The sequence below is a fragment of the Lissotriton vulgaris genome, chromosome 2_1 (assembly GCF_964263255.1).
Source record: "Lissotriton vulgaris chromosome 2_1, aLisVul1.2, whole genome shotgun sequence".
In the NCBI taxonomy this organism is placed as follows: domain Eukaryota; kingdom Metazoa; phylum Chordata; class Amphibia; order Caudata; family Salamandridae; genus Lissotriton; species Lissotriton vulgaris.
Window position 1 is genome coordinate 1,706,060,221 of NC_141687.1, and position 27,762 is coordinate 1,706,087,982.

Sequence of the window (27,762 nt, forward strand, 5' to 3'; positions counted from 1 at the left end):
CCTTTTCGGTTGTTTGATAAAATTCATTTTATATTATCTCTCAGTACTCCATGAGTGCATGTACTTCCTTGCTCTCCCCGCCATGCGTGGATTCCTCCCTCAAATACCCGCCCTCGCATACTCCACGTTGTTAAATTCTACCTCCACCCCAGCTCATCCATTACTTCCACGAAACCAGTTTTTTTCCTTTCTTACCGCCATTGTTGCAAGCGCTTCTGTTGCTCCCTCACCCAGTTCCATAGTTCCCCACCCCAATGACTTCTCCCTATCCACTGCTTCCTCTCCCCTCCCATTACTGTTCTTTAAAAACATTTTTTCAGGTTCGGCAACTGCGGTTTATTGTCACTCCATTTTAAATAAGCGCTTTCCCATATAATAAAAAAAAATTCAGGACAAGGGAACTGCTGTTTGCTGTCGGGCTGCTTCCTTATATGTACGCACTTTTGTGCTTGTTCAAATTATTTTTTGTTATTATACCTATGCCACCTTTGAAAATAAATAAAATGGTGTGGACATACACCATGACGAATGGCCAAAACAGTGTCACAACGCATACGCCTGTGTACATACCATTTTGCCATTTGCATTTATGTTGTGGTAATGCTGCAGAGCTTCAGCAAAAAGCAATGCGCTTCAAAGGCAAAACTTACTGGTTTTGCTAATGCTTGTTCAGTCTACGTCATGGAAGTAGTGGAGTTGACACCTCTCTGATGTGCGCTAATTTAGCAACTTTGAGCCCTTTTTCACAAAAAAAAGTCAGTCTTTTCAAGATAATGCCAGCAAAGTTTTGCTTTGCAACACACAAACTGAATTCTATCTTAGGCGATGAAATTTGTGGTCTACAATAACTGCATTGCCATTCTGCATATTTTCACATTCACCAGGCTTTACTTTTCAAGGGTATGGGGATAATTTGCTTTGTATATTATTCGTATACATGGATACATAGGCCTACCCATAATGTCCATACCTGTCGATGACCACTGCAAGAGTTTACCTTTAAGACAACTCATCCAAATGTAATTATATTTAAAAAATGAAGGAGCTCCAAAAGGACTTAAAGGTTGACTTAATGGTCTACAACTGTGCACTGGATTACCATATGAACCGGCAAATCATTTGGCCTGATTTAGAGATAGTTTAAGTCAAGCACTTTTACAGTTACCAAATACTCTACTGGTTGGGAAAAACACAAAGGATACTACACCTGCGGAATTTGTATTATGAGAGTTAATGAACACAAGGTTGAGTAAATTTTTATTAAAAATATATTATTCCTCCATGTATAGGCGTTACACATGCATTCAAGATTACAACAATAGTAAAAAGAACATGTAACATGATTTATGCAACGAAAACAGCTACATGTACAGTTTACACCAATAATGAAAAGTGGTCATTTGTGGGTTTACACCACGAACTGGAATATGAAACACTGGTTATAATATATGCAGCTACATCAAACAATGTTTACTATTGTTTAGACAAACAGAGCATTCGTTTTTACATTTGTGATTACACATTTTAGAAAAATCCCCCTTAGATATGGTTTACAATGAGCTTAAATCAAAATCGCTAAATGAAACCCAGAAGCTGCAAAGCAGATGCTATTGACAAAATCATCACTCCAAAGTAGCCGATGTAGCCATATGCGCCCTGCATTCTTTTTTGTGGATCTGTAAATAAAATAATAAAAAACAATTAACTCATAAGAATAATACTCACTTTGTTCTCATAGAATGTTCTGCTATTATATGAACATGAAACATTACTAAACAGCCTGGAGGATACAACACACAATGCAAAGTGTGTCATACATATATAATCCTCTCAGGTTTACAGACTAATCATATATATTTGACATCATTTATTGACCAAATTATGGAAAAGGCTAGTTCTGCGTTCCCTTGAACATATATGTTTTTGAGAAAAGTGCTCGTTATTTTCCCCCAAAAACACAATTTTAATCAGCTGCGAGGCAATTGATTGTTGCAAGGCTACAATCGTCAAGCCTATGGGCGTCCAACTTCAGTCCTCATGGGTCAAAATCATGTCAGAATGTCAGGAATCGTTTACATGGCTGGTGGTTATCTTGAGGATCTGATTTGATTGAGGTGCCTCGAGGACTGTCTGGACACCAAGAATTCCTAAAATATTTTTGGAAAAAGCACATTATTTCCCATTTTGAAAATACAAAAAAAAAAAAGAAAAAACCTCGAACACTCAGTGGGGTCATTTAGAGCATAATGGGAGAATGGGAGTAAAGTGACAGTTCACCCATCCACCAGACTTTCGATCCCGCTGTCTAATTGAGAGGTGGGAGCGCAACCTGATTTCCAATTGCGGAGCATCACATGGCTCTGCCTGGAGGAACCTCTTGCTGCAGCTCATCCACCACAGAACTGTTCGGGGCAATGCGGTGGAAGGCCCATCCCAACTAGGACAAGCCTTCTGTTGGTCTGCCTGAGGCGAGCTATCACAAACAGGAACAAGCATTGACAAAGCCAATAAGCCTTGGCTATGCAAGAGCTATTGGCTTAGCCAATGTGTATTAGCCTGGTTGTACACCAGCATGGCTACTTTTCAGCATGACTAAAAGTTAGTGGCACAGAAGAGAGTGGCGTGGAGTGTCATTGAGTGGAATGGCAAAGACAGGAGTACAGTGGAGTGGCATAGTGTGGAGTGGCGTAGAGCAGACTGGTATAGAGTGCATTAGCGGAGAGTGTTGCAGAGTATAGAGGCATAGGATGCAGTAGCATTAAATTCAGTGGTGTACAATGCAGGGATGCCATGTGGGGATGCAAATAGACGCCTTTATGACGCATTGAATAGAAACTCTAGAAATTGAGAGGTGATGCCAGATGTATGGCTGATTATAAACTTGCCCGTGAAAAGAGGGAATTAGCCATCAGGGAAGAAAAATTTGATAATTTGATATCCTCTTGCTCTACTAACACACAACAACCGTCTGCAAAATAGTTAACTCGGCCAAAAGTCGAACGGGGCAGCCAGGAGAGATAGAGATGACTATTAAGGCTGAGCAGTGGGTGAAACATTTCAAGTCCATTTACCATGTAGTTCCAGTTGGGGAGAAGCCAGTAATGGACTTTTGTCCATCTTATCCCCTTTCAAACCAGTTTCAGCGACAGAAGGTAATAGCTGGGATCTCCTTAGGTCCCTCTGGTATTGTACTGGGCCCAGACATTCTGGGCTCTGGTCATTACTAATACACTTACCTTGTTGTAACAAACTACCTCTTGACACACATCAATCATCATACTAGTGTTCATCAAGCCCTGGCAAAGCCAATAGGGCGGGTGTTGGCGGCCAACCTTTTGGAAATTCTGGTTTTGTCACAATTTCTGCAAAACTTTATTGTTAGAGAAGCTGCCTGGCACTGAACCTAAACAAAAGCATTGGCTAAATGCCAAAAATGTGCTTACAAAAATGTTTTAAAGCACACATTGCCATAGTACTCTCTGGCACGGACGGGAACTACCTTGTGTGTTGATGGGCTTAATTTGAATGGGCAGCAAGCCATAACTATCATACTGAATTCAGCAAATGGTTGAAGTGGGCTGACACTCTGCCAATAGATGCATGCTGGAGTGGAAATACATAACCACAGACTAATGGATGAAGTCTGGCTGAAAGCCCTTATAGGTAGCTATATTATATACACAATTTTAGTACAATAAAAAGGTCTTTGCTAAAACAGACTTAAAAAAGCCAATACGTCTGGCATTGGCTGCCAGCCTCTTGCCTTTGGGAAAGAAAGAAGCAAATACGCACAGGAAAATGAAAAAGAAGATGGTGGATCGAATAGTTCTTCACAGAATAATGACGGGGCAAGGAAATTACACATTCTGGGGCTTATTACAAGTACGGCGGGCCACAGAACCACGCTTGCGGTCCGCCCACCACCACACTGAGGGTGGTGGTCAGACTGCCACAGGACTGCTGCGTAGGGCCGGGGATCCAGTAGCCAGCGGAGGTCACACAGCAGAAGGAGGAGGATATACTGGGGGTGCTGCTGCGGCACCGCGAACATATTCAGAGTTCCCTATCCACCGCGCTTTTCGTGGCAGTGAGCCCACCATGAAAAGTGTGGCGGAGAGGCAACTAAGGGGGTCCTGACAGGGCCCCATGCCACTCCTGTTCCTGGGGGTGCATGCGGGGGCACAAGATTGAACTGTTACTGCAAGATATGACATGCACAGTGGCGGTCTGCATGTTAGGGTCTCCTATGAGCCTAGCCAGCCACTGCTGTGAGACCGCCTCGGCACCACCCGCCTGACCAGGATTACATTCGTAATCCGGCAGGCGGGCGCACCACAGCTTTGGCGGTCCTCCAGCAGACTGTGCGGTGGTGGACTCCCCAAGTCATAATATAGCCCACTGTATGAAGTACAATATGCGTTTAGAGAAGCATTAGGTATACAGAAAAAATGCCTTCCCCTCCACCTGCTTATTAGTAAATACACAATGGTGAAACTGGGCCATCTAGACCTATCTTTTATGGACCTCAGCAGTGTTGTTGGCCGAGTAAATGGGTCAAAGCTTTGGGACATTCTAACTGGTCTGCTGATAGAACAGTTCCGGGTTAAATTTCTCTGTACCCTACATTCAGGTATTTCGGCATGTGTAAGATATAGCGGGGGTGGGGCGGTATACTGGCTCAATTCCATTACCTTAGCATGAGGATGGGGGTCACACATGGCAGTGTGCTTGTCCCAATTTTGTTCCTAGTGTAGATAAACAGTCTCCATGCATTCTTGATTTTGAATGGAAAGCACCTGGGAGAGTTACCAGAGGCAACGTGTTTTTTCTTCATCCTGTATGACATTGGCCCCAAAAAGACATTTCTATTTTGCTAAATATTTCTTTGATGTTTCTTCATTCCTTCATGACTGAGGCAGAGTGCATAACCTGTTGCAGCCTGCATATAGTCCTGCATTAGTGCACTGGAGGATGTACACTGCTTTTAACATTATAGGTCACACAATTATGGATAGAACTTATATAGGGATAGATAGGTCAGAGTTTCCATCAAAAAGGAATTCTTGTTTTCTCAATAACTTTGGAGCCGTGCTAGCCTGAAATGTTCCAATAAAAAAAGTTCATTGATTTGCATCGGACATGTCATGTTTCATGCAGATCTATCTCATGGGGACCCACCGTATATAGAAACAGAAAAACAAATTGATTTTGATGGGGTGGGGGGGATCTGAGAACCCAGATAGTCTTTTGTAGACCCCGGTCCTCCTTGCATTCGTGAGGATAGTCTGTGGTCTCAATATTGAGACTGCAGACTACTGAAAGAGAGCCCAACACTGGTTCATATACTCTGCAATCTCATCATTGAGACTTCAGACCACCGCATAAAAAAAATGGCACCTAAAGTCTGTATCTTGCTAAGAAGGTAGACCGTATTGACCAGTGTTGGGCCCCCTTTGGATAGTCTGACTCATTACTGAGAATGCATCATTCCATTTGCGATTGCGGAGAGGATTTGAGTCAATGGGAGTGGCAAATGTGCAATTCATGATTCGCAGCCTCTTATCGAGGTCACGGAGAAAGGGCATCATTTTAGGTTCGTGTCCATGGTCTATAAAAATAGTCTGCAATCTAAAACACCTTTGGAAGGCATTAGACTCAACTTTAGTGAGGGAGATTATAATGAACGTGACTTTTTTTTTAAATGCGCCGAGCCCGCAGTCTCATTCTTGAGACCGCAGACTCAGCACACCTAATAACGAGGGCAGAAATTCCTGCATAGTCCGTGGATTTCCTATCCACTCTGCAGACTATTTTACATTTTAAAGGGCATTCTGAGCTGAGAACTCCGGTATCCACAAATCATATGAAAAATGTTTTTTCTGGAAGACAGAAGACTCATCCACCATTTCTGATAAGCAGGATATCACAACAGGTGCGAACTGGTCCATTTGACAAAGCCGTGGCAGAAAGACCAGTACGTGATTCCTTGACCATCCGTACCTCGCACACAAGCTGCCACGTTTATAACCTCGCAACATTAATACCAATTACTAACAACACCTGAAAGCAAAACATAATTAAACAACAATACATACTCAGACCAATAAGTAATAGAATATCTAAAGTTGTCTCTTTCACAGTGTTAAGAATAATATTATATGTAATCTTATCTGTAAACTTACTTACAAAATTTAAAATTTCATTGGTTACATCAAGGGTGACAACTGCATTTGGTGTGCAAGTATAGTTGTCATGGCTGTTGTGCAAGCTATGGTTTGTTAAGCCAACCATAATTTAAGTACATCAATCAATCCTTTTTGCTCCGGACCTGCTCTCGGCTGAGTGTTGACGCCGAGGGCAGTGCTCCGGTTTTGGCGGCCATCTTGGGTCGGGTTGGGCTCGTGACGCGATTTGCAGCGTCATAAAAACAGACAAGGATGACTCCGCGCAGCAGACGCGAACAGCGTCGTGCCAGAGTCCTGCCCGTCTGCGCCCGTCCGCGTCACGGCAGCGGACGGCGCGGCGGAAGGCTCTGGTCACAGGCTTACTTACTCTGCAGCTGATTTATTATCTTTTAAAACTAATACTACCTCCTGTCGGTAGATCTTCCCTCGCCGTTACAACGGAAAAAGTTGCTGTCCAGGTTGTGGGTGGTATCCTAACATCTATCGGGCTATAGAAGGACCCCAACTACTCCCCACTAACAACTTTAAATGCCTATTACTTAACACCCGCTCTTTGCATAGGCACGCTCTTGACATTTTTGAGCTGTTGTCATCAGAAAAAACCATTATGCCTTATGCTCACGGAAACCTGGCTCAATGAGTCTTCGAATCCAGATATTGCAACTGCTATTCCGTCTGACTATACACTGTATAGACAGGATAGGGTTCTGGGTAGGGGCGGTGGAGTCGCACTTGTAGTTCAAAGATCTTTTGCTTGTGCGATTTAACCATCATTACCTATCTCAGGCTGCGAATCGCTCGCCTTTTCCATTCCTCTATCCCCTCATCAATCTTTTACTGGGCTCCTGATTAACAGACCTCCTGGCCTACGAGGTTCCTTCTTTAATGAATTTCAATCTGCTGTCACCACGCTCTGTCTGAAGGTTGCACACTGTCGTTCTAGGGGATTTTAACATCCATATGGATGTTGAGTTAGACAATGATGCTATTAAAATGAAGGACATCACTGATCCTCTTGGTCTAACTCCTTACATCTCGAGTGCGACCCATGATAAAAGGTCACACCCTGGACCAAGTGTTTTCCACCATTCCCCTTATTAATACCTGCTCCATACCTGTCCTCTGGTCGGACCACTCTTTGATCAGTTTTTTCATTCAGGGCAGAAGTAAATCATTGTGCATTAATTCTAACCATCTAAGGCACCCCAGTAGACCGTATCATAAAATCACTCCCGAAAGCCTAGCTCAAGCATATCAGGAACATCCCTGTTTTTTATCCGGCCATCTGGAGAAGGACCTGGATACGTTTCAAAAATGGCTGATCGAAAGGCTTGATGATCTTGCCCCACTTTCTACGCCCCGTTCATCTTCCAAGCGTAGCTCCGCTCCTTGGTACTCAAAATCACTTGCTCTGACTCTGCGTAACTGCAAGCTAGCCGAAAGACTCTGGCGGAAGCAATATGATGCGGAATCTAAGTCTGCATACAAAACTGCCATTAAGTCCTATCATGCCGATATTCTGGAGGCTAAAAAGAATTATTTTGCAAACAGAATCGAGTCCGCCTCAAACTCTTGTAAAGAAATCTTTACTATCGTTAAAGAGTTTGTTTCTCCTAAATCCAGTATAGTACAACACAAGTTCTCTGAACTTTGGGTAACGGAGTTGGCTACTTTCTTCACAACAAAAATTAAAATGATCCAAGAATCTTTCCCTCCCCCTGTTTTCAGTTTACCCCTCACAGAGTGTAACACGTCGTCCCTTTTTTCTGACTCCTGTCCTATTTTATCGGAGTTTCCAATTCTCTCGGAATCTGCGTCTCTGGATCTCCTACTCAGGATTAAATCAGGCTCTCCTTTGGACCCCTGTCCGGCGACTTTTAGCCAGTAACGCCAATATTATGAATGTGTTAATTAATCCGGTTCTGAATCTGTCTTTGACTAGAGGTACTGTCCCGCCGGCTTGGAAGAAGGCAATGGTTGTTCCACTCTTGAAAAAACCTGGCCTTGACCCGGAAAAGCATGTCAACTACAGACCCATATCTCTCCTGCCCAGTCTAGCTAAAATTGTTGAGAAGCACGTCCATTATGTGCTCTCCTCCTTCCTTGAAGACCATGGGTTATTCCATTCTACCCAGTCAGGCTTCCGCTCCAATTTGAGCACTGAGACCGCACTATTGGAATTGAATGAAGCCATCAAGGAAGATCTCGACTCAGGCGGCAGAGCTATGCTGGTGATGTTGGATTTGTCGGCGGCCTTAGACACCGTCCCACATGAGGCCCTCCTGTGGAGACTTCACGAGGTCGGTCTCAGGGGGACGGTGCTGAGCTGGTTTAGATCTTACCTAGCAGGCCGTCGACAAGTGGTCTGGGCACCCCCGTACTCTGCTGAGGTGCCGCCGTTGGATGTTAGAGTTCCTCAAGGGTCGGTGCTTAGCCCGACTCTTTTCAACATCTTTATGACTCCATTGGCGGTGCTGGCGGAGTCTCTGGGTGCCCAGATCATATCATACGCTGACGACACCCAGCTGCTCTTCACCTGTAAAAAGGGCTTGGAGTTTGACGGGGAGAGCATCCGAGGTTGCCTTGGGGCTGTTTGACTGGTTTCAGCGAAGCAGCCTCAAGTGCAACCCCGACAAATCGGAGGTGCTCTTTTTTGGCTGTCAAGTAGACCCGCCTTGGCAGGAATGGTGGCCAGTGAGCATGTCACCCCCTTCCGCTTCCTCTTTGGTTGCAAAAAAATCTGGGGGTTAAAATGGACAACACCTTATCACTTAAATCCCAAATCACAGGTCTTACCAGTACCTGTTTTGGCCTGTTAAAAATGTTGCGTAAATTCCTTCCACTTCTCCCTCTGGTTCACAGGAAACTGACGGGACAGGCCTTAATTTGTTCCAGGCTTGATTATTCAAATATCCTTTACCTTGGCTTGCCTGACTAGCTTCTGCACAAACTACAGGTAGTCCAAAATTCTGCAGCAAGGGCCATTTTTGGCTTACCCCGCCATGCTAGGGCCTCGGAGCTGCTTCTGTCCCTTCTCTGGCTTCCTGTCAGGAAGCGGATTACATTCAAAGCTCTCACATTGGCCCATAAGGCACTCCACTTGGTAGGTGCCCGCTACATCCAGAAACGGCTTTCCTTTTACAAGCCATCTCGATCCTTGAGATCTGAAACTCTTGGCCTGGCAACTGTTCCACCCATTAGGAAAGTCAGGACAGGTGGTCGTTCGTTTAAGTATCTCGCCCCGAAACTATGGAATTCCCTTCCCGTCGAGCTGCGCCTCATTCCCAATCTACTGGCCTCTAGAAAGGCCTTGAAAACATGGCTCTATAATCAATAACTGTTATGTTCTCTGCTTTCCTTCTCTTTTCAGTCATGGGTCAGAAAGCGCCGGGACACTCCTCGAAGTAGCCGAGCGCTATATAAGACACCCATTAACATAACATATTAATTCGTAACCAGAACTGTATTTCAACAGTGACGTTCAAGTGAATCTCAGAGTGCTTTAAACATACACTGAGGTGTTCGAACACAATGGTGTTAGCAGTATCTTATCCCACCATTATAAATCTAACACAACATAATTGTGAAGAATCTGCAGCACCAGTCATGCAGTAATGTGAACTTTTACTTTTGCATTTAATGTTCTACCATGAGTAAATATGTTAGTACATTGTGTGTATATACATATACATTACTAAAGAAATGTACCTAGAGTGCTATAATATTGTAAGACCTTAAAGCTCACACAGCATTCACTATGTTATTAAACATTTGTATTATGTTGTGGGTAATTCACAGTATCAGGTTAAGGATGAGGTTGAAGGACTTTTTAAAGACAGATTTCAACCTACAAGAGCTCAAAGCATCCTTATAGATGTTTCTGCCAGTGCATGGCATTCTCTGGATGTCTCAACACCATCTAGAGATTATACTGGATACTTCTGAAAGCGAACATTAGCAAAAGACATGGTTTAAGGACCTTACTAAATGGCTATTGCACACACTAAATGTCTTTAATACACCACAACTGAATGCAATATTAGTAGCTAAATTACATTCACAATACAGCGGATGAACCGTACAAAGCTGTGCTCTACTCCCATTTATCAGCATCATACCTCCAGTATAGTAACCTCGTGCGTAGGAGAATCGGCTTGTAACCCAAAGGGCTCCAAGAATAGAGGCTGGTATCTGGATGGGGGAAGAAAAAGGAGAATATGAAAGCTACAACCAAAGTCCACAGAATTCAGAAACATTATAGAAACCACATTAAGTTTGTGGCTTTAAACAACTGTTCTGCTACCTACAAAGTGGTGTTAAATGCACCAACCTAAATGATAGTACATTTAGGGCCAGATGAACGACCGTTTTTTTGTTTTGCGGCTGCTAACGGGAAATCGGACCGTCTGAGACTGCAAAATTGTTCTACCCCATGTATAAACCCTATTTTCCGAGTCGTTAACCTATTACTGACTCGCAAAATAGGGTTTGCGACTAGCTAACAGCGGTCACAAACCACTCGGAGTTCAGGTGATAAGCCACTCGCAAACGGAAAGGGGTCCTCACGGGACCTCTTCCCCTTTGTGACTGGCAGCGAAAATACTTTTTAAAGAGCAGGAAGTGGTCCCACGGACCACTGCCTACACTTAAACAGAAACGTTTCATTTTTCTTTTTTAAACGCTTCTCGTTTTCCGTTAAGGAAAACGGGCTGCAGTTTTTTTTAAACTGCATTTTTTTTTTTTAAAGCAGTCACACACATTGTGGTCCACTGACCCCAGCAGGCCACCATCCCTGAGTGATAGCCATTCCTAATGGGGTTGCAAATTGCACCTACCTCATGAATATTAACGAGGCAGGCTATTTGCGACCCCATTAGGAATCGCAAATAGTGTCTGAGACACTGCTATACATTCCTATTTGCGAGTCGCAAAACAACGCAATTTGAGACTCTCAAATTGAAAGGGTCGTACATCTGGCCCTTAGAAACGTGAAACATTGGCAAGAGTCATCAATGACGTTAGTGGAGGATCATGCCAGATCTTATTTACACAACTGCCCTTTGCTCAGATGAAAAATTACGATGGATGTTACATAGCGTTTAACCTGTGCATGACATTTGCCTTTGCTGTTGTACAAGCCTCACTCTTCTCCTGCACATTTTTAAAACAGACTTCATATTTTGCTTAGCAGTGCATCAAATTTTTCTGAATTACTTTTGAGGATTCACCTTCTTGCTTACCATTAAGATAACAAACATATATACATGCATGACGCAGTCACGAGTAACGAAATCGTCACTGACGAAGTAGTGATAACATTTTAATGACAAATGCTCTGTAAAAGGGTTTATTTTTTTCCTGTTTTGGGAGGTGCATCTGTATCCCCATTCTGCATTCGGCTCTGCATGGCAGCCTCCACTTTCACTAACCTCTACTCTTCTGGCTACGTTTTTGCTGTACAGTAGGACTGGAGGGGCATGCACAGCAGATAATGACGCACCGCCATACATAGGGCCATCCAGCAGTCTGCCCTCAGCCTTGAATGGCATAAGGGTACCACACAATCAGCACAGAGCTTCGCACTGTCCCCTGCAGAAGACTACCAAGATGACCCATCGCATGCAGGGCAGCAAATTCGAACCTTTGCTATAAGACTGTATCCAGGGTACACTCCGCTCTAACACGCAGTCCACACAGGTGCTTTCACCTTTGTCTCCTGGCTGAGTCTCCTTCATCCTCCTAAACCAAGCTTTCGCAGGGTGCTTCATCAGGGTAACGCACATGGCAAGCACATTTCTGGAAATTTCTCAGACTTCCCATACATAAATAGGTAGCATTTTCTTGAGGGCTGCTGGGGTAGTTCTCAAATCAATCTTTAGCAGTAATTTACAACTCACAAAAGGATTATCTAGGATTTTGTTGGGGCGACAAAGGAGCTGGTTGCTATTGTATCCTTGCTACATGATGTCCAGGGCGGATCTTCCCACCCCTCCATTTTCATTATTGGTGACAAGTTTATCATTAAATGTTCAGACATGTGCGTCTTTGCTGTTTAGCTACAAGCATTCTGTTTGGTAAAATTTCAGAGGAATACAATTTCAAAAGAAAAGACACCAGTTTCAATAGTGATGTAACGGATCCAAATTGATGAATCCTGTACCTTTTATTCTCATAATGGCATACAATAGATGGCCATCGCAGGGTGAGCCTGAAACACAGTTCTGCTGAGGAACACCCAGTCTGCTGACTACTAACAGCTGTCTACAATAAGGTAAGTAACAGTAAAGGTGCAAATCTGGTTCTATTTATGTTTTAATAAATGTGCACCACCAGTTGGACTGAAATGTCACCCTTCATATTATTGTCAGAACAAACCGGAGGGTGGTAAGTAACCACCACTGTGGGTCTAGGCCATGTGATCTATGGTCTGCGAGATCAGCGCTTTGTCGATGGAGAGTGCTCCTTGGACTATTCATCAAGCGATCAGTGTCATAATGAAAGTATGGAAGCACAGGTAAAAATAATACTAGATTTCAAAAAGTAACTCCAAACCCTTCCGCGACCTGCATACGTCATCATCAAGTCATTTTGCTAATAATCAAACTATTTAAACCTTCCAATTGAGACATCTATCTTTAGGGAGTTATTCTGCAGCCTGTAAATGCTGATACCAAGCGGTACCCATTATGACTACCACACCATGATATGGGAGAAATGTGATAATGCATGTTACCCATTCCAAGCAGCCAAACTGTAAATACTACAGTTTCTTCCAGTAGAGAAGTCACCAGATATTACCTGGTGAAATGAATGTGTACTTGTAAAGCGCACTTATACCCCAATCGGGGTTTCCTGGCGCTGTACGCATATCGCTGTGGAACACTTCCAGGCTTTTCCCTGTGAAATGTCCACTCCTGGGAACCCCCAAGGTGAAGCCAGGCATCCCAGCGCTGTTGGGGCCGTTGGAGATTAAGCAAGCTATTGCCCAGAGTTGCAGAGTGGGACCCATGATTAGAATAGTCACCGAGGCGAGAATTATCAGGTCCGAGGAAATTGAGCCCAAGACCCGCCGAGGCGGGAATTGAACCCTGGTCCCGGTCCAGACCTCTGCATCAGGGTCTGCCGCTTTAACCATTGAGCCACACTTCTCCACAAGTGGTGAAGCTTCTGTATCGAAAAAAGTAAGGTCATTTCCTGACTAATAAGAGTTTGTGCCTCAATTACACCGGGTCTCAAAATGGGACTTCCATGTTTAGCCTTAATATCTGAAATCCACCCAAAAGCAGACACTGTTACAAAGCCTCGCAATGCACCACCAAGGTGTGATATGCATACATTATATATATGCAAATTGATTTGGTATTTGTAGCAAGAATACAATTAGCTGACAATTAAATTAGGCTAACAAAATTATGTATTCACACGTTTTCATGACTAAACAGATCAATTGTTAGAGTCTCTGATGAAAATGCTGAAATCTAACTAGGCACAATCAGTGGAAATGTCTTCCCTTCTTTCAAATTACCGGATATGGACAAAGAAATCATCCTCCCTAAAAAGGAGACATGGACTAATGTTACTCAGAGACGCCATTAAATAAAGTGCAAACAAATGGCAGGTATTTTTCATATGTGCTCGAATGGTGCTTTAAGTGGATCAGGGCCTGTTGGGAGCCAGAGTCTGCTAAAAACAGAAAAATATATATTGGAGCAGGGGTTTAGCAGGTCCTCCATTTCTTACCTTCACTTGCTGGATACAATGATCTATGCTTATTGTTGGAGTTGCAACATATCAAAGGAAAACACTTTGTCACATATGGACGAAGGCACAGGGCAGATACTGTTGTTTACCATTGGTGTGCCAGAGATCGATATACTCTATTGTAAGAAATAGCATTATTTTTAGGGGTTAACAACTAACCCCCTCAAGAAATGTCCACAACCCTTTTCATGGTGATCCCTCATAGTCACTAAATTTACCCAAGTTCAACCTCTTGGGTGGATATGACCCAGCGCCTACAGGTTTAAAATTTGATGTAGGACTAGCAATAAGAAGCACAAAGTGCCAATGATAGTAAATGGTCATCATAGACTGGGATTTAGGCGTAATTTTCACCTGACCTCAATGGAGTGTTGGTTGGATACACAAAACAGGTGTGTCCTGGTTAAATATTTTACCTCCCGACTTAGTCCTTTAAGTCCCAATCCACCAGAGGAGTACACTTTTAAAGCCCCCCAGGATCTCAGGGGAGGCACTTCGAGACTCCCAGGGTGTCAGGCAGAGGTCAACAGCAGAGTCCACTCCATGTCCATTTGCCCCTGGTCAGCAGGGAAGATGAAGAAAAGGGCTCTTGTAGCTTGTTGTACACCTGTAGCTTGAACAGGAGGTTATCCGTATGACCCTTTGAGTCCACTTTCCTGTCCTGGGCACAATAAGGAGCAGGCCCAGTCCTTCAGGTCACAGACAGCAGATCCAGTCCTCTTTGGTTCTTCAAGTTCAGCAGTGTTCTGAAGTGGGTGCCTGAAGGTGCAACTTTTATGCCTGGCATTAGCTAGTGGGTGGGAAATACTCCTGGGCATGACCTAACCAATGGGTTAAAAGTTCACTGGATTAATCATACCCACTTTGGCCACTTGAGATGGTAAAAATCTTTGGCAGCTCTCAACTTGGGCTCGGAGGGTGTTTAAGGCTGTGGGTGTGAATGGGGAGTGTACTATGGTAATCCTAGTGTCCTTCCACATAGAACACTAAAATGCAGTGTGAAGCAGCCACTGTACCGCTAAGTGCTGAAATTGTGAAAGAAAGTAATGGTGCTTGAAGTACTGTACAGAAGCCAGCGGCCAATGCAATTAAATGCTGGAAATCCAAACACCAAGGATGATAGCCTTTAATCCACTACTAGACTCTCCCTACCGCTTTATCTCACATTTGCAGGTTCAGGATTTCTGTTTCACAGTTTTGCCCCTTTTTCTTACTCATCTTTCCGATCTATGTGTTTTTCTCTGTTGCACTTTCTAAATATCCGATACGGAAAAATAAGGGGCTGTGCACCCCAGCATCAACCAACAGCTCAAATGAATAAACCCAGGGACAGACGTCTAGTAGCACAAAGCAGAAACCAGACAGTGGATCCATAAAAATTATGTTGGAATCTTATTTTCTATCTTTCATGTGTGCCCCCAGTGTTACATGTAAACCCAGCAGACCGGTCAGGCAGGATTTTTAACTATAGCAGGATTTTATAGGGTCAAAGAGGGTGCCCATAGACCCCCACCCTGCATATGTTGTGAGGTTTAGAGGAGTCATCTCTGCCCATTCTGGTCTGCCTACTGTTTGCTCCTTGGGGGAATTTCACACCTATTCAAATGTAAGCTGAACCTCAAGGAACATTAGGCATGAAAAAGGTAACTTTCAAAAAATTACCTTTCCCTAATATTTATTGAAAGTTCAACTTCACCTTTGAATTGAATTTTTAATTATCAAAACAATAGTTTATTTCTCTAGCTAGTCCCATTCCTGAGCTTCAGTATTACGATTGTAATCTGTACTCCACTCTACATAGGACAGCTGTGCCTGCCACTGTGAAAATAGCATTTGGGTGTTAGTCATTGTAAGGGTATGTTAACATGTAAGTTCTTTATGTCTTAAATTGAAATACCATGTAACCTTCTTTGTGGGCTACAAGGCCTACACGGGATGAAATTGTAATATTTAAAAGGGAGGTTTTGACCTCACAAGGGTTTATTTTAACAGATCGAATTGTAATTTTCACACTGCAACAGTTAAGCCTGTAGTAGTGTTTGCACTGCCACTACAGTGGGTGACACAATTGGGGCTGCTAGTGGCATTTCACTTCCAAACCCTGGATACATTTTATACCATAAACTAGGGACTTCTAGGCAAGTTAAATATTCTAATTAGTATTCCAATGCCAATTTGACCATGTTAAAAAGAGGACCTTAGACACGTCATCACTGGTTAGTGTGGTTAAATTGCTCAGAGTTCTTAAGCCAGCAACAATTTTGCGTTCAGCAAAAGGTGAAAAATACAGAGTGACCATGAAAAAAAAAAAGTGCATTTCCTACACACGCCGCCCAAGACCAGGCTAGACTAATCAATTACTTGATGGGCTTCCATGCTAAGGTGACACAGCATGGACATTTTGCAACATCTGCAAAGGCACTTGTCTGGGCTATGCCCATCTGTACCTACCTGTACCCCTCAGCCAACATCATCCTTAGCCATTTACCTTATCCATGGGAAGCCCTTCTCCACACCTGCACTTCCCACCTGGCATAAGAGTAACCCCCATTTGCTCCTGAGGACTCTCTCACCTCATAGGTTTCTCAGAGTGGGGAGGGAGGGTGCACCCAGAGGTGCTAGAAACACTCCTTCCACTCTTTCTTCCGCCATCTCTCAGCGGTGATTGTAGGAGAGTAGTATCTGCTTCCCATGGTTACCCCCACTTTTTGCTGTGAGTCTCTGGTTTTTCGACTTTAGTCTGGCTATGGCCCTGCTAATCAGGCCTACAGCCTAGCTGTGCTCTCTAAATTGATACCATGTACATACCAGATTGGTTCCTGGGTCCCCCTTGTGAGCCCCTGTATAGTATACCCTAGGTACCCAGGGCATAGGTGCACCCTAGGCCTACTAAGGGCTGCAGCATGTATTGTGCCACCCCTTCCAAACTAACACCACCGGTCTGGTCACACATCCTGGGTAAGGTGGTGTAATCACCCCTTACTTAGATATAGTATAGCTATATCTATATACCTATATAGACACCTATCCGCAACTTCTAAGGCAGACATCGACAATCCTGGAGGTGGAGTGCTTGGTTTTATGTTAGAGGGTGCCCTAGCATGAGCTGAGCCCCTCTGCAGCTTTCCGAACCATCTCCTTGTAGCTGTTCTACGATATAGCCATACCATATACTCTTCAGTGCATTATAATCCGCGTGGTTAATGCTAACTTTGGTTTGGCTTTATCAAAACATGTTGTGGCAGCGGGTGTAGTATTCCACCCTTCTAGAGGGAGAAGACATGTAGTTACTGGTAAACCCGGTTAAAGTTAAACAGAAACAGAGCCTCAGCATCACAAAATAGATGCTGCTGCCACGGACACGAGTCTGCCCTCTTGCTGCTGGACGAAACTCCGGCAGGGGAGGCCTGGACAATAGGTTTCCTGTCCAGGGAGGTGCCGGCACCTCCCCAGACAGGCTTTTGTGTATTGGGGCAGGGACGGCTGCATTCAGTGAATGCTTTCCAGACACTGCCTGGGGCACACAAGGTGCTCCATGCAATTCCCAGTTCAAACCGGTTGCTGGAGCACTCTGCCCCAGCTTTGGCGTGAAACTAGACAAAGGGAAAGGGGTGTAACCACCCCCTCCCAAGGTCCACCCATAGGAGGGACCTTAAAGTTAGTCCAACCCCTAAACTTAGTACAAGTATAGGATCCCAGTCCCTAGGACTTTAGATTACCCTGGACAAAACTCTGAAACATAAATCCTGGACCTTCGACATACCATTTCGACTGGCAGATGGAAGACATCTCCCTTGTGGTCAAGCAGTGACCACCCTGTTTAAACAGGCACCAACAGCATCTTTGCCGGTCTGCATTTTCGAGGCTCCCACCGGATACCGAAGAATCTGCGACACAGGACACGGACTGCCAGACATCTCTGACCCCGGTCTTCGCTCACAGCAAAGCTGAGACCCGTGGCAGACACGAGAGAAGTGGGACCGGAGCTCCTGGACATCCTGCATTTTGCTACTTGCACAGACTTCCCGAGGTATCCCGAAGTTGTGCATTCGGGTATTTGAAGCCCCAGCCCCGAGCACCATTCGCACCGAAGCTCAGAGGCCCCCACTCTACGAGTGTCCCGTGATCCCTGCTTTTGCATTTCAACTCAACACGTCTTCCCGGTTCCTAGTCCATAGGCTAATGAGCCCCCGAAGACTTACTTTTGAATCTAACTTGCTTTCCTGGTTGCTCCAGCTTCCCTACAAAGTAGAAACGGACCAGACCTTGCTGGTCTGCACCGAAGCCGATCGACATCTTGCGTGAATTGCGTTTGCCAAGGCTTGTTGGGTCCAATCCAGATACCGACACCATAGTCAACTAGATTCTTCGTGGGACAGCTCGAATCCAGCTCCTGGTCGTCGTTGACGCCTCCTGGACCTCGTGGCTGAAGAGACAAACTTCACCTTTTCTCCTGAAATCACCCGACATTGGCTGGCAGCTTTCCATCGCCATCCTGGTCACTGGCAAGTGACCCAGACTCTGTCCCTTCTGCTTTCAGGATCTTCGATCCACCCTTGGATCCACCCGGACACTATTACTCTGGACGCATGCAGCACTTCTTTTTAGCTCTCCATTGAAATCGACGACGAAACAAGACATCAAAAGACACCTATGCACCCGGCTTCTGTGGGTGAGGTAACACGAATACTCTGGTAACCTCGACGGTATTGGTTCTCCAAGTGTCTAAGTCTAAAAGGGTTCCATCGTAGTACCTTTAGAAGTGTCCTTAAATTGTAAATTTGTAACTTGTTTGTTTCCCATAGAAAGTCAATTGTAACCTGCGGCTGTGTTTAGACACTGCACGCGTCTCCCGTGGGCCTCCTACTTCCCAACACTTAGTTGTTCCTAGAAGCCCCAGATAGTCCCAAGGCCGGCTTTCCATCTCAGACGTGGTTCTTTTACCACAATTTTAGTATATGGGTTGTGAGGCCCCTAGGGCAAAACGTATACTGTGCAACTTATCATATGCTAATTAAGTTCCTTGTATTGTACTTTTACCTATTACCTCATAAAGAGTGCAGAGGGGTTGTGTTTAGAATAAATACATATATATTTGATATATACCTTGTGTGGTGTGCTTTCATTTGGTACTCAAGGGATTGTAATTGGTAAAACAACTAGCTTAATTCGCTCTCTGAAGTCTTAGCCTGAAGACTGCTTGTCACTGCTACCCCTAGGATAGCTTTCTATAAGGTTGACTTTATAACTACCATCAATAAGGGTCGATTAGACTGGTTCAAGGTGCCCACTAGAACTAGTGGACATCATATGCCAGGCTAACTTCTCACAGTGATAACCTGTAGTGGATCTTTAAGTTCAGGGCAGCCCAGGACTTCGTGGGGAACATGCAATCTATAAGGGTGATACAAAGTGCTGGTGTCTTCTAGGGGGGTCTGTATGTCGCAGGTCTTCTGTCCTCGGTCTCTATGAAAGCACAAGTAGCACCACCAGGACAGAAGTGGCCTCACCAGGGTCAGTTGGCGGGAGCTCTCCTTTGAGAAGATAACCGCTGACCCACTGGTCCTCCCACTGTGGATTTCATCCACCTCCAACCACTTACCCTTCTTCTGGGCTACCATACCTTCTGTTTTGGGACAGGCATTTTTGGGGAGCTCTGGGCGACTGTACCTACCAGCTATTTTCTTTTCTCAGCAGGCGAAGCGGATTGCTAAGGATGCAGTCCACGGGCATCTGGGACTGACAATGACTTTATTCTACTCAAGTACCCTCCCCATTCCAGGAATACCAGGGCCATAGCGCAGACAAATCTTGCCCATTAACCTGTGTTACTTTACAAACCGGTCAGACACTATTCAGGGAAAGCACCAGCTTCACCCTCACCTTGGTCTGGCTGGCACAGGTATCCCCCATGAGCAGTGCTAGGGACCCCATTCACTTGGACTTCCTAGAATTGATGTCCACTACCTTCAGGGATCATCAGCTTACCTTCTAGGTCCAGCCCCCAACTAAGGGACTTTAGGGCATGCTCTACCCTCCCCTCCTGGGAATAACCTTCCACCCTCCCCAAAGGCTGCACTGGCCACGCCTCTGACTCTCCCACTTGTGGGTGGTTTCTTGGAACATAGAGGAGTACCCATTTTACCCCTTCTTATATCACCAGGGCAGGTGAAAGGGTGCCCTGGGCTTGCCCCCATCAAAACCTCCCCTTCTGTGATCTGAAGAGGTATGGAAATCCTTCCTCTCAAAGCTCTTTTGGGGTGCATTTGGAAACTTCTCTGTATTATCCGGTCCTTCTCCTTACTGTGATCACTCCTGGATGCCTTCTTTGACACTGTTGCCTATCCAGACGTCAGCTTCCTTCCTAAGCTTGCGGGCACAACTCAGTAAAACAATGACTTGAAATGTGCTCCTTCATAGTTAAATTGTAGAGCCAATCATAATAATTTATTTTACTGCCCTTCACCCAAACATCCAACAAGCTACTAGAAGAATACACAAAATCCACCCATGACTGGTGGGACTGCTTCTGGCTATCCCCGAACTTCTAGCAACACTTCTCATGGGGTCAAACCCAACTTAGAGATAAGGGCGTTCATCATGGGGGCATACGTCATCTGGCCAGCTACTTCAAGGGCCAATAAGGTATCCCAATGGGCACGTGCTTCCACAAACTCCCGCCCCCCCCCCCCCATTTCACTCTGGTTCCCTATGCATATATAGGGCTGCCTCATATACTTCAAAGCACTTATCTAGGTCACCCCCACCACATAGTTAGGTACCAGGTCTTTGGAGAGGAGGACTCTTACCTCTCTTATCACTTCACTGTCTCCCACCATCATTACTGGACTCAGAAGCATTCTTGGCTCTCAGTGGCTTCTCCGATGGGCCAACAGGGCCTTCTCATCCTCTAAGGCCAGTGTAAATTTCTTCTCCTCCAGTCTGTCCTCAGCAGCCAGCTTCCTTCTCCTTCAAGTCTAGTGTAGTCAGCCTCAACTTCAAGTCCCTCTACGCCTGTCTGCCATCCATCTCGGATTGTGACACACTGCAAACTGCCACACTCCTCCTTGCTCTGGACAATGCTGGTGAGGCTGCCCCCTCACTCATCTTCATTCCTCTCTTCAACTTAATCCTCATTCTTCTGAGGTGCACTATACCCAACAGACCTCCTCCCAGGCTCTGATGGCAAAGTGATAGTCCTTCTTGGACTGCTTGGTCAGCTTAATTCTCCTTTGCTTGCACTTGCTACTAAACTCTGTCATGCTGGAGATTTCCAGTCACACCCACCCAAAATGTAGGTGACAAAAATGGAGAGCAATTCTGAATTTAGGAAACCGCAAGAACATGCTGCATCAAAGGAGGACTCTGCCTTCCATGGACCTCACATGTGAAGCACACACTTGTCTAAGTTTACATTCTGGACACTGCCACCTGATCTTTAGAATCAAAAGTAAACCTTGCCAGCTTAGTGATTCCCACCCAACTTCACAAATCTAAAGATTGCCTTCGAAGAAACAAAGTGTCAAATGTTAGATATTAAATAAATTCGCTCTCATGCTCACTCACACACTCTCTCACTCAGCCATTCACCCAAAAGTGCTGTCACTCGATACCCGAGCCATTCACTTACTCACCAAAATCACTGAGTAACCCACTCACTCAATCACTGATTAGCTCACTTGTTCAATTAACTGCTCACCTAGTCTTTCACCTCATTCACTCTAAGTGCTCACTCTGCCCACCATTTCACTCAATCATTTGCTCATTCACTATGTCAACGTCCTAATTAACTAAGTTTGTTCATTTATCTCAGTCACTCACTCATCTTTCTGCTCACTCCTTTATCCAGTTAACTAAATTGTTTATTTGCTAAATTACCTCACTCAGTAAATCACTTGCACCTTTACTTGTTTGCCCCTGAACTGTCCATCCACTTGCTAGTTCATTTTCCTCCCTCACTTGTTCAATAAGTGACCCCTTGCCTTTCACACTCATATGTAAAACTCATTCAGATTTTCTGGTTACTTGCTCACTCACTCACTCATTCACTGGTCACTCAATCACCCACTCAGTCACACTCACGTATTCACTCCCTCAGTTGCTACCAGCTGCTTACTCTCCCAACTCCATTCCAATCCTTCACCCACCTAACTTATGCACAGTGCCTCATTCGCTAATTCTCTTGCGCACTCACTCATATATCAGTCCCAATCCCGCAGAATCTCGTGCTATGCTGCCGGCCTTTTAATGACTCTTGTACTAAAGCATCATTGGAATGCAGGTGCTCCGAGCCAAAGAGAACCCCCTAGCACAGAAATGTCCGCAGCAGCTTCAGCTTTGTTTTGCTGAAGATTGAGAGCAGGCAGAATACCCAACCCAGTCGGATGATTGGCTTTCCTCTTCCACCATGGCACTGATGTTGCTATCACAAGAACAGTGTGATGTGATATGATAAGTGCGGTGTCATTAGGTACATCAAGGCTCTCATAAGGGGCCTCGGAGAGAAATGTCATGTCGCACATGCCGGCATGACTTAAAGTGCAGTTAGTCTTGGGTCCCTATTCACTCACATTAGTCTACTTCACAAGTATTCTGTGCAGAGACTGCAATACCTAGTGGCCAGTGGGTATTGTACTGGGTATGTATTTAACTTGTCAAAAGCAATGATGCAGGAATGTAACCAGTCCCTTAATAAAAAGGGACTTTGAGAAACTGCCCTTAAATCTTAAATGCAGAAGAATGCCTGCAGTTTGACAAATTAAGTTTACAATTACTGGGGCAGGGCAGGCTCGGTGTAGGTAACTCAGTACTTGTTGCAGTGCCCCCTACTTTTTGCCTGTTTTTTATGCAACTTTGACAGAGGTGTACTGGGTCCTTGTTAACCAGGTTCCAAGTATCAGTGTTCTTACCCTAAAACTGTACCATGATTGGCACAACTTCAGCAACCCCTGTAAGTCCCTAGTAAAATGGTACCCCTGGTACCTGGGGCATTGGGACTGGAGAGGATCCACTAGGGTTGCAGAACAAATTGTGCCACCCATGGGACCCCTCACCAAGATCATGCACATTGCCATTGCAGTTATGTACACAAAACGATCCGGCACTCCAACCAGTAATATAAACTCTTATAATAGACACAATTTTCAGAGATGAGTCAGGAGGTCGTGGCGTAACTTCTTCATTCAGGGTTCTTTTCCTTCTTAAAAACTATGACTTGGAGTAGCCAATGAGTTTCGTCCTTACTAAAATTATTATTCTTGTGATTCTAATGTGTCTTTTACCCGGTTCTACTCAGCTTTTATTTAATGCGGAAGATGGTTGTCAGAGATGCAGTATTTTAAGACGCTTCTGTAAGCTTCCTCAATAGGAATGATGTGAAGATTGAATCCAATATGCTCTGGTGGAGAGCTGCAAAGTGTATTGTTGATATAATTATTGTAGATCAACCGGTTTATGTAACAGCAACATGTCAGCAAGAAGAGTCTTGGCCGGATTCCGCATAGGATAGTTGCAGTCATTATTACCCCATACCCTGTGAGCTTCTATTACACTGCCATTGCAGGTTGCATTTCTTGGTGCACAGAAAACTGGAGTCGGCATGGCGCACATCCCTGTGTGACATACCTGAAGACACAATGCAGAATAGGCGAGACTTTCCTACTGTAGGACTTAATGCCCCAAGGCAGGGTGCACTATGGTTCACATGAGGTCATAAGTGAATGAGAAAATATGCCCCTGTAATGGGCAGTTTGATTACTGCCAGTGCAAGTGAACAGGGAAGCCATGTTAAAACGTGCTGGGCACTGATGAAAACAAGTTCCCCAGCTACAAGATGGCTTCACAAAAAATATGGATGTCTGATATCAAACATCTTGTATTGATGAACTCACACCGATTCCAGTGTTGGATTTATCAGTACATGCTCCCAGAGGGCACCTCAGAGGTGCCCCCTGAAACAGTAACAAAGGCTTGTGGACTGCCTGGCTGGTTTTAGCCAACTTGACACCAGAGACTAATTCCTGGACCCCAAGGGTGAGGGCCTTCGCTCTCTGGTGGCCAGAAACCAGGCCAGCTCTGGCAGGGGGTGGTCTGGCAAGGGAGCTTCGAAGCAGACCATCTGCCTTTGGTATGGGACGCTGGTTTCTCTCATAGGAGAGGATGCCAACCCCCTTTGTCCTGCTCCCCTTTTGGTGGGAGGACAGGCGGGAAAACGTTCAATTAAGGGGGGTGCCTACATTCAGCTAGCACCACCCCTAGGATGTGGTAGGTAATCTGGACCCTTTTCTTCAGATTACCCCATCTTATCTTGGAGAGAATTAACGAGCAAGGGCCAGGGTTTTGCCCACTTCCCAACAAACATAGTCATAGGAGGGTGTAGTCAACCTAGAGGTAAGTAGCTCTCTGGCTACTACCTGACATTCTCTCAAACACCCCTAAATTCAGTATTGAGGGGAGTCCCTGGCACCAGAGAAGCATATCCTGATCTAAGAGGCGAGAGCACTCCGAAGAGCTGCAAAAGGAGAGAAGCCTGAAGAGAGCACCTGATATGGCCCCAGGCCCGCCGGCCAGTCTGCAGCCCTTGTCAAAAACTGCACCAAAGTCGACTCGTCCTGCAGCTGTTGACTCCAGTAACTTGGGAGGACTGCTTGCCTTCAAAAGAGACTCAAGACCTCTCGTGAACAGTGGATCGGTTCTGAAGAAACTCTTAAGAAAAGACTCCGAGACCGCCCGAAACGCCAAAACCTGACACCTGAAGGAACCATTGCACCTGTCGCCTCCAGCCTGAGCGGACGTGGGACAACACGATTTCCCAGCCCTCCAGAGCGTGGGTGAATTGTGGTTTCACCCCTGGTAAGGAAAAACATGGTGCCTAAAGACACCACTCGCTCCTGGGCCTTGGAGAAGAGGACCAAGTGCCCCCATCTGCGAGAATCCCAATGCCCGAGCCCACTCGCTAGTTCAGCCCGACTGGCTACAGCCTCTTTTTACAGATGCCAATCACCATTGAAAAGCATTGGGCAGGCAACGCTGTTTCGTACCCTGCATCCAGCCGCCCTCGTACGGCTGGTCGTGTACTATTGGTGCTACCTTGGACCTTGCCCACCACTTACCTTAACTCCTGGAGATTGGTCTTGTAAGTCAATGTACTATACTTCCGACCCTCGGTCTAGGTCCACTCTCCCCGCAGCTCCGTTGTGCCGTCTCTTGCCTCTGGACCTCAACCTACTCCTTGGGCAGTGCGAGGCTGCTGCCTGCTCCTGCGCCTGCTGCCCGCTCCAACTGGGACCAGACTGCCTGCAACCACCATAACCTCTCAGCCGTTTTTTATCTTCATTTTTTCCCTGTTGTGCCACTGTTGTGCCCATCTGTGTCTTGCTCCAATTCCGCCACTGTTTTTTTTATTTTCTTGTGTCTGCTTGTTCCTTTCGCTGCTGCTGCCACTCCCCTCCCCGTAATTCCAGCCCGGAATTCCCCCGCTCCCGCCTCTCCTCCTTCCCACATCCCCTACTTAATGGCAGCCCCGCTCAGCAGGCGGGCTGCCGGCTCGCCAAAGGCAAGTCCGTCTGCGCCCGTCAGTGACCCGACCGCGGCCAGCGCCAGGAACCCTGGACCTCCCACTACCCATTGCTACAACACCACCACCCTCCTTGCACTCAACCCTGGAAGACTTAGAGAATGCCAACAGGCCTCGCCGAACACGACCCACAGCCAGTTCTCCTGTCACCACTGCCACCAGACCCTCACCACCACCCCAGCCACCAACACCCTAAAATGTATCCTCCTCAAAGTACGCTCTGTACACAAACGCGCCATGGAAATCTGGCACCTACTCTACTCTCTCGCCCGACAATCGCCTTCTTCACAGAGACCTGGACCAACGCATCCTCCACCCCGACATCAGCACCGCCATCCCAGACAGATACAAGATCCAGAGGAAAGACTGCCCCAACCACCTAGGAGGGGGCCTCGCCGTCACCCACAAGAGCACCCTCCGCCTCACAACCTCCAGAGCCACCTTCCCCTCCGCCAAACACCTGCACTTCCAGATCCAGACCACTCACAAAACCACACTCAGAGGAACCCTCGTCTACAGACCCCACCGCCCCCCGAACACCCTTTGCCACCACCATCACCGACTTAATCGCACCCCACGCCATCGCCTCAACAAACTACATACTCATTGGAGACCTGCACTTCCACCTCGACAACCCCAGCGACCACAACTCCATTATCCTTCGTGACAACCTCACCAGCATGGGACTTAAACTCGTCAACACACCAACCCACAGAGCAGGATACACCCTCGAACCCATCTTCGCTACAGGAAACAGCGTCCAATTGAGCCACACAACGCAGCCGCCATGGACTGACCACCACTGCGTACACTTTGCCATCAACAAACCCAAGGCACCCAAACCAGCCCCACGCCCACCACAAAGGAACTGGAGCAAGGTTATTGACGAGACATTTAACTCCACCCTCACCCGAGACAACCACACCTGGGCACCCGATGCAAAGGACGCAAACGATGCAGCCAAAGAACTCCATACCTGGATCTCCAACTGCGCAGATGAGCTCACCCGCTACGTAACCCCGACAGACAAAGCCCCAGGAAAGCCGCCTGATTCACCACCGCTCTCCAAGAAGCCAGATGCACCTGCAGATGCCTGGAGAAGAACTGGAGAAACACCAAGACAACCGGAAACCACACCACCTACAAGGATGCCATGTCGGACTACCACAACCAGATCAGAGCCACCAAGAGGAACTTCATCCACAACAAAATTCTGGCCAACTCCAGGGAACTTTTCAGTGTCATTCAAGAATTCACCAACCCATGCAGCGAAGCCACAGACATCACCCTATCCCAAGACCTCTGCGACAAGCTTGGAACCCATTTCCACCTCAAGATCAAAAACTTTATCGACCATCCACCAGGCGCCACGGAAGGCCCTCCGCCCCCCAGAAATACCAGCCAGTCCGCCATCTCCAACTGGACACAGATCACGGCCGAAGACACCGCCTCGACGATGAAAAGCATCCACTCGGGGGGCTCCCACCTACCCCTGCCACCCTCAAATCTATCACAGAGGCGCGGCCGCCATCGCCCCCGAACTACAACACACCATCTTGAAAACAGGCACCTTCCCAGATGACTGGAAGCGCGCAGAAGTCAGACCCCTGCTCAAGAAGCCCACAGCGGACCCTACTGACCTCAAGAACTATCAGCCCATCTCGCTCCTCCCCTTTGCAGCCAAAGTTGCAGAGAAAACTGTCCACAGGAAACTGACACGATTCATTGAAGAGAACGCAGTCCTCTACCCGTCCCAATCCAGATTCCGAAGTAACCACAGTACAGAGACCGCCCTACTCGCCGTCACAGACATCTGCACCTTCCTGGACCAAGGCCACTCCGCAGCCCTCATCCTACTCGACCTATCAGCAGCATTTGACACTGTCTCCCACGGCACACTAGTCGCCAGAAAACACGACGCAGGCATACAAGGAACAGCCCTGGACTGGATCCTGTCATTCCTCACCGGAAGAAGCCAAAGGATCAGACTCACACCCTTCCTCTCTGACCCCACGAAAATCACTAGCGGAGTCCCACAGGGTTCATCACTGAGCCCCACCCTCTTCAACATCTACATGGCCCCCCTCGCAGCCATCGTCCGACAACACAGCCTCAACATCGTATCCTACGCAGATGACACTCATCTCATCCTCTCCCTTACCAAAGACCCCACCACTGGCAAACTCAACTTACAGAAAGGAATGCAAGACGTCGCAGTTTGGATGACCAACAGCTGCCTGA

General features: G+C 46.2%; 1 protein-coding gene across 1 annotated transcript in view; it reads right to left on the reverse strand.

Moving 5' to 3' along the window:
* Positions 1 to 1,250: 1,250 nt before the first annotated feature.
* The window catches only part of LOC147733146 (glutathione S-transferase 3, mitochondrial-like), a 48,852-nt gene continuing 22,340 nt past the window's right edge, over positions 1,251 to 27,762 (reverse strand). Inside the window, exons 3-4 of the mRNA XM_086957689.1 lie at positions 10,304 to 10,376; positions 1,251 to 1,676 (exon numbers count right to left, since the gene is read on the reverse strand). Coding sequence (XP_086813815.1) covers positions 1,576 to 1,676; positions 10,304 to 10,376 — 174 coding nt within the window. The 3' untranslated portion in view covers positions 1,251 to 1,575. The remainder of the gene's footprint in view (positions 1,677 to 10,303; positions 10,377 to 27,762) is intronic.